We start from the raw sequence: 8,279 nt of genomic DNA, 5'->3' as shown, positions 1-8,279 counted from the left end.
AAAACCAAAAAAAAAAAAAAGAGAGGAGGAACTGGGGATGTAATGGGGCTGAGGAACAGCCACTGCCACCTGAGGTCATGTGATGTCTAGGCATGTGCTGCCCCCAAGGGCCAGGTGGCCCTAATGCAGCAAGGGTCTGTGACAATGCCTGTACCCATGTTATCACCAAAGGCCATGCAGACCTCCATAGTCTGGGCTGCCACCTGAAGGGTTGTTGTCCAAAGACCTTGCTAAGCTGTCCCTGCCCCTCACCACCACTGGTACCAGCAGTTATGTAGGGAGTGGGGAGCTGGCCCTGGTGGCATGGGTGCGGGAGAGCTGGAAGGCTTAAACAACCCAGTTACTGCCCAGGCTGAGATCCAGGGCTTTGGGTTGGCCCACCCTGACATCTACCCCATCTGTAAGCTGCTGGTGCACATGAAGAAGCCGGTCCTGCAGATCCAAAGCTACAGGATCACTATGACACAATGTAACAGCAGGATACCCAAGAGGAGTCTCAGTCAGGATCCAGTGTTGATGGTATATCAGAAGCCAAGTCTGGGCCTCGATCCAGACTAATGACTCCTTGCAATGCACATTTGCAAGTAAAGCTGTTAGGGCAAAAAGGTGTACAGTGTGACACACTGTAGCTTCCACAGAGCGATGGCTTGTTTTATTTGTTTGCTTGTTGTTGTTATTGTTTAATTTCTTTGTGGGGACAGAAATGAGGACTAGGAAATTAGTGAGATTGGTGTGCATGTGTGAAATTCACAAGGAATCAATAAAAACTTATGTTAATTTTTTTAAAGCCACTTTATAAACATCACAACTCATAACAAAAGTCAGCAAGGTAATTTGAAAGCTGGATTTGAACAACAGTGAGGGAGCACAGGCCACAGGGAGAGATTATGGGTACCTGGGATGGACTGGCTTGTCGTTATCCTTGGGAACTGCAGATACACTGTATTTACTGTATTGTGAGTAGCAACAGTGCTAGTTTTAAAATAGACTGGTATTTTTAAAGCCACTGAATGTTCACTGCCATATGTCAACCTTTCTTAAAAAATGAAAAAAAGGAGGGGGAGGCAGGTAAGACATTAGCATTCTGAATGCTTTTCCATTGATATAGTTTAAAGAAAAATATATGCTAGCAGCTATGAAAATATTATTTTAGGTCTTCTGAGTCACTGCCATTTTTAAGCAGCCATCTCTGCCTTAAGTTTTTTAAAACTTAAAATTACTGAGATAATAATGCCAAATCACCACTGTGAGACACTGATTTGATACATGGATTTGGGCAGTGCACAAAAAGTGTTCAGCTAGCATGGATATGCTCAGCTGAGCAAAAGTGTCTAAACTGGAAGGCATTTTCCTGAACCCACTAAAAGATTGAATATTTGGGAAGAACTGCTACATCTTTCTGTCTGTAAGACTAACCACAGAACTTAGAAATAAATTTCATCTTTATGGGAGTTATTTCTCAAAGGCAAATCTCATGTTGGACCAGGAATATGGGACAAGTCGGTCAGGGTTTCTTTGCCCATATATTGAGAGTCCTCTCAAGACTCTTTTGTTGTTGTTGTTGTTGTTGTTTCTTTTTGTTTTTTGTTTGTTTGGTTTTGTTTTCTTTTTTTCGAGACAGGGTTTCTCTGTATAGCCCTGGCTGTCCTGGAACTCACTCTGTAGACCAGGCTGGCCTCGAACTCAAAAATCCACCTGCCTCTGTCTCCCAAGTGCTGGGATTAAAGGCGTGCACCACCACTGCCCGGCTCTCTTCTCGAAACTCTTCAGGTCAGTCACATTGCCCAGGTTCACCCGCCAACGCTACAGAAAGCCCTGCTGAATAGACACTGACTTTGCTATCAGTAATAAACTTCTGTCTAAAATGTAGTTTCCCTAGCGTCTCAGATGACCCCTAGCACCGAGGCAAAAGCAATAGCATTTCGTAGTCAGAGCAACTGAACATGGTTCAGTATGTCAACCTCTGTGCTTGGCACTCCCTTCAACTGAGGTTCTTAGTAAGATACAGGCTCAGAATCATCCGTTCTTCATGACATGTTTGGCTAAGACATTTTGCTTGCCCTACAGCACCACTGCTGTGAAGTACACAATGTTAAAGAAGAAAAACAAAAACAAAAACAAAACATTACTCAGTGATACTTGTAAAAGTTCAGGAAGGTGCACTTAATTCAGGAGTAGATGTTGGACCAGTGCAGTAGAAGTTTTCAATCAAGGAAAGACTAGGCTCAACTCTGAAAGGCGCACAGCCAAGTAGAGATGTAGAGCCAAGGCACAGGGTGACAGTCAGTAAAGGAAAAAAAGTCACCAAGAGATCAGAAATCAGGAGGGGAATTCACTGAGCTCACAGAATTATTGCTGCAGTTAGGTCATATGACGGGGGGGGGGGGGGGGGGGGGGGGGGGGGCGGAGATGGTAGCAGAGCTGGGGGTGGGGACAAGACTTCCTTGTTAAACTGACAAAACAGGTTTCTTGACTAAATCTGGATTTGATAAGAAGGCCCAGATAGGTCTGGGAGAGGACTCCTGCATCTAACTGGAATTTGGCAAAGCCAAGAGTTTCTGTTGATCAACTGACTAACCAGGTGTGAACAGACAAGCAACCCAGCTGATTTAAAAGAGATGCGAGCAGATCCCAAGGAGAGTGAGTCCTTCCAGCCAGGGTAACCTAGCAAGAGAGGCCCCGTGGGAACCCCAATTTGCAGGAGGAAAAGACACAGAGATACAGCAGTGTGGCCAGCAAAGGCCATTGCAGGAATTTCCCTAAATACTGATAAACAGGTCAAATTCCTTGGCACGGGAAATCACCTCATACCAAAAAACGTTCCCAATTTCTAGCTAATGACTGAACTGTAAACAATGCTGTCCAAAATAAGAAAGTTCTGGAACAATGAGAGATTCTGGAGACTCAACCAAATTCACGTCAACGTTTCTCACATGCAACGCCTCAGGGTTTCTTCCCCTCTTCATTTTACCTCACGTAAATCTCAAAACACTGACTGCAGGACTCAAAAAATAATGCACATGTCATTCCAAGTTAACACAAATATTTAGGAAACCAGAAACTAATTAATTTCATTGCCCTAGGGCATGATTTAGATGAACTCTGAATATGTTCCCATGTAATTGAGAAGAATTTTCATTGGCACATGATCAGTAGGAACCCAAATTATCCTGCCTTTTATAAGCAAATATTTGGCCAATTTAAAAGAATATCAAAGAACTGCTAGGACAGGAAGGGCTTTCCTCACATCTGAATCCCAGCCTCTCATGGTTAACCACTGCTGGGTTTTGTTCTCAGTATGGGCAAGCGTGCATGAAGCTGGTAATGACGAAGGGAGGCAAGATGCCCTACACAAGTGACCCGTGGCTCCTGTCCTGTCACAAGCCTGAGTCTTCAGCAGATTCTAAACCTTACAGCTGCTCCAGTGCTGGAGACAGCAAGCAAACACATTCGAAAGATAAGGCTTGGTGGGGTCGAACAGGCAGCCTGGTGTCGATGGCACTTGCCTGCATCCATAAGTTTAAGGGCTTCTTGATTCTCTATGAAAGTCTATCCCGGGCAGCTCATTAGTGTACTCTGAGGTGGAACGACAGACAGATAGGGGCAGCAGAAGTTCAGAGTACCCACTGTTCTTGCAGAGAACCGGAGTGCAATTGCCATCATCCACATCAGGTGGCTCACAACCACCTACAACTCCAGCTCCAAGAGACCCCACAACTTCTTCTGAACCCTGAAGGCACCTGAATTCACGTGTGCACATACACACAGAGGCACAAACATATATGCAGCTAGAAAAAATTTTCAAACCCCCTTCTTCTAAAAGTTATTTTAACATTGAAAAATATTCTCCTAAAAGATTTCGGGTTTTTTTGAGATGAGATCTCACTATGTTGCCCAAGCTGGCCTGGAACTCCCAAGTTCATGTACTTCTGCTTCGGTTGTCTTAGGTGCTAGGATTATAGTATACAGGTATACACCACCACACCTGGCTTTCCCAGAAGATTTTTCTTCTTACATGTACTCATCTTGAGATTATATATATATATATATATATATATATATATATATATATATATACACACACACACATACATATACATGATATATATGTAATATATATGATATATAAATAATATGTGATATAATTATATATGATTATATATATATATATATCATATATGATATATATAGTTTAAATGACCAATATAGCTTAAGTAGATACTGGGATGCTTTTTTTACCTGGAGATTTTTTGTTCGATCTTGACTGTGTCAGGAGAGATTGTCGAGGCAGCAAAGGTGATGAAGGAAGAGACATAGAGACCCCTTTGGCCAAGCTCACACGATAGGTATCCTCTGTTGTGGACAAACTGTTCACAGGAGAGTCACCACTGGAGGACAAGGCAGGCGTCTCTGAGCCAAAGTCATCTCCTGGAGTGGAGAGATGATATCTAGGTCACAGAACTCATGACAAGTTGATAAGACTTTAATTCCTAAGAGCTACATTCTTAGAATATAATTCCCATATACCAGACATACCAAACTTACGATTTCTCCTGATCACTCTTGAACTCCATTGCCTACAGGGGAACTCAAGCTTTACCACAGGAGCATGAGTTAACTCTGCCAGGAGGCCTTCTGTCCCACTCAACTGCCATACAAAGTCCAAAGACAGGAACTCTCTGGACTTCAGCCTGAATCTGCTTCCTCCAGTATGGGAATCCCAGTGGAAGACCTGGACTGCACCCACAGGGCTTCCTGGCCTCACTTTTCTCTTTTCAGATCCCACCTACTCTTCCCTCACTGAACCCCAGCCTACCCCAACCCATCACAGCGTTCAGTTCTGAGCAGGTTCCCCTAGGATCTAACCCCCAAATGAACCTGGGAACAAACTAGCACACCATTATGAAACCAAACTTTCAAGAATAAGCAGATCCTCCAACATATAGGATGCAACTATAGTGTACAAAGGATACAGGGGTACAGGATGCAATTACAGTGTACAAAGAATACAGGGATACAGGATGCAATTATAGTGTACAAAAGATACAGGGATACAGGCCTTGCCAACATAGAGGATGCAACTATAGCGTACAGAGGATACTGGGATACAAGCCTCTCCAACATAGAGGATGCGACTATAGTGTACAAAAGATACAGGGATACAGGCCTCTCCAATATAGAGGATGCAATTATAGAGTACAAAGAATACAGGGATACAGGCCTCAGCAGGGACGAGCCTCTTAGAGAAGAAGTGTAGCCAGTTACAGGCACTCAGATGATATACTTTCCTCCTATCTGTCCCTCCCTCAACTCGGCTGCCCCACCCCAAGTCACATTCCTCAGAATGCACCAAGAAGCAATCAAGGACTGCAAAGAAACTTGAGTCATCACTCCATAGATTACAAACCATCTTCAAAGTTCTAAATTATAGACAGTAGAATTCAGAGGAGACACATAAGTTTTCCATAAGCAAACTTGTATGTCTGACAAAGGCTCTCTCCAACTATTCTTTGTCATGACTTCCTGGCTACAAAAGAAACCCATGCACCACCTTTGGAGATGAGGGGATGAACCCCCTGAGATGTCTAGCCAGGCAGGCACTTATTCCCCACCCCCCACCCCCCCCAGATCTCTGTGCATAAGGCCAGAAAGAGATGTGACCCAAACCACCATTATTCATGCTGTACTGCTGGGCTGGCTTTTCACATGGCTGTTAACCCTGCCCCAGACTGGGGGAATGCATGAAAGCCTTGGCTCCGCAAGCAACTCAAAAGTGGCAGAGCTGTCAACGGCAAAGCTGTAGGCAAGCTGGCAGAATCAGCAAGGTCTCTTCAGCTTTACCTGGGCCAACTACCCTCAAGGCATTTCAATAAACCTGAGACACTAATTGTCCAGATCACTAATTGGAAGAAGGAAGAAATGCACAATTACTAGACAGCCCTCACTAGAATTACAAAAACACTAAAGGCAGGTGACCAAGACATTCGACCCCTAAGGGAGGAGGGTAAACAGGAGTTAGTAGAGGCCCCTTATACTGTCCTGGTGAACAGGAGAGGTCCCTGCCTTGGACTCTTGAAGATACCACCTCTTGAGATCTGGAGCCAGTGCATGAGGCACCCTGACTACCACTTCTGTGGCTGCCACTGAGAGGCAGAGCCAAGGCTACAACCAGAGCCCATCTCCCAATGGGGCTGTAAGCTTTTACTCAGAAGAGACTCATGAGAGCTTCGGGCACTTACTTTCTCCATCTCATAACTAGACCTACTACCATGACCAGATCCTACTACCAGTTGGTTCTGTAAGCAGATACAGCACCTACAAGATTTAGGCAACAGGAGTCGGACAAGAACATAGAAGTAATTACACCCCCACAGTTACTGAGGATCCCGGAGCAGCAGGCAAGGCTGATTTTCCATGTGTTTGAAGACAGCTACAGGGCCTCATGTACTACCTAAGTCACAGACTTGGTCTGTAAATGGCAGCGAGATGGCCCAATGGGCCACAAGGAATAGTCTCCCTACCCACACGGAAAGATTTCTGACCTACACATGCAAATTCAGACTTCCGGTCCCTTCCTTTCGATTGGAACACAAAGAAATGGAAATACACACACCATGGCCAGAAAGTTCTAAAAAGTTAAGCTTGTTCCTGAGAAAAGGGTTACTATCTCAGAGAAAGAATTCTCTAACACAGAACAAGAGAAGTTAGGGGCTGGAGCGCAGATTTAAAGCATTTCCTAATCACAAATTCTGCCCATAAACTTTGTTTGTATCGAGCAAAGCAAATATTTTCATTAACTGCAAGTCTGTAAGACAGAGCTTCCAAGGCATACGGCAGCCATGAGGACCCTCAGCCTTCGGAGCAGCTGGGCTCCAGCTCTTTGATTTTATGTAGGCTGCCATAAAAATGGGACTTAGAGATGGGGTTTGGGGGTGGGGGGGGCTTCCATTCCAGCTTTGACTTTGCCATCTCCTGACGGTATCTGTCCCAAACATGCTGTTCTGTTTGGCTTCCCAGAAACAATTAAACTTCCAGCTTCCTTTTATAGGGAAGGCACAAAGCAGGGAGAACAGTTCTATGGAAGCACAGGAGGCACAGAGCACCAAGTGGGAGGTCAGCCTGCTCAGAAGCTGGACAGCTTCCTGGAGTCCTAGTGCTTTAACAGCACAGAGCAGCAGGTCAAGGTCAAAGTCAGCCCAGAGCGTCTCCTGACACCAGAGGCCAAGAGTAGAACTCTGGTAGGGGCACACACATGAATGATGATGGGGCGTTCCAAGCAGCCAGGCATCAGAAATCCCCAGCTCACTCAACATTCCTCAACATGTTCTGCTGAAAGGGGTTTCAGAAGAATTAAAGTGGTTTCACGGCAGCAGTCAGCGTGACTGGGGCATTCCTTTTGGCCTGAAGTAGATGTTGTTTTAACTGCCATCTCTTTTATTCCTCGCTCCAATTAAGTACTAGGAAGCACATGTCCATCACGCTTCCTGTTGCTGCAGCAGAAAGGCCCAGACTGGGCAGGACAATGCATCCTCTCCAGGGTACACAAGCCATGTTATCAAGGACCAGGATTTGCCAGGCTCCCCTCCCAATGCTGGCAGGTGCTTCCCATGGAACATTTAAACCCCAGAGAGAATCGCATCACCCAGCACAAGAGTCCATCTCAGAGAGTCCCCTGAGCCAAGCACACCTCCCATAGGCTAGAAAGTGGAGCAGCATGAACTGGGAGGGACAGAGGGAGCAGCTGGAACCTTCACCCAGCCAGCCACCTCAGATCCTAACACACCGATGCAGTTGGGGAAAACGGAGACTCCCCAGAGAAACACATTCTAAATGAGCTAAATATGCAAGGGGTAATCACACCTTTTCTGTAAAAGGGGCTAGTAGTATCTCAGACTCTGTTAGTTATATACAGCCTACACACACACACACACACACACACATACACACAACTTTTCCTATTTTCAAATCATCGATTTCCTGAATTCTAAAAATAAAAGATCAGGAAGGACATGGGGGATAAATGGACGTTTGTAAGGTCTTCTGTGTTTATAATAAATCAAAATTAAAATACACATATAATAAAGTATAAGAGTGAAAGCCGTACATAAACGATAATGGACTCACCAAAGAGAATAAGACATCCAATAAAGCAGTGTAAATCAGCAGAAATGGCTCTTGATAATAGTTTTCATTTAACACCCCCCCACACACACACACACAGGGTTTCTCTGTATAGCCCTGGCTGTCCTGGAACTCACTTTGTAGACCAGGCTGGCCTC

At 44.9% G+C, this 8,279-nt stretch overlaps 1 protein-coding gene across 4 annotated transcripts in view; it reads right to left on the bottom strand.

Moving 5' to 3' along the window:
* Tanc1 (tetratricopeptide repeat, ankyrin repeat and coiled-coil containing 1) overlaps positions 1–8,279 on the bottom strand; it is a 233,173-nt gene that overhangs the window by 114,487 nt on the left and 110,407 nt on the right. For all 4 annotated transcript variants that reach the window (XM_029536846.1, XM_021192512.2, XM_029536845.1 and 1 more), the window contains one exon: positions 4,240–4,428. In XM_029536846.1, coding sequence (XP_029392706.1) covers positions 4,240–4,428 — 189 coding nt within the window. The remainder of the gene's footprint in view (positions 1–4,239; positions 4,429–8,279) is intronic.

The sequence above is a fragment of the Mus pahari genome, chromosome 3 (assembly GCF_900095145.1).
Source record: "Mus pahari chromosome 3, PAHARI_EIJ_v1.1, whole genome shotgun sequence".
In the NCBI taxonomy this organism is placed as follows: domain Eukaryota; kingdom Metazoa; phylum Chordata; class Mammalia; order Rodentia; family Muridae; genus Mus; species Mus pahari.
This window is presented reverse-complemented; position numbering and strand designations above follow the sequence as displayed.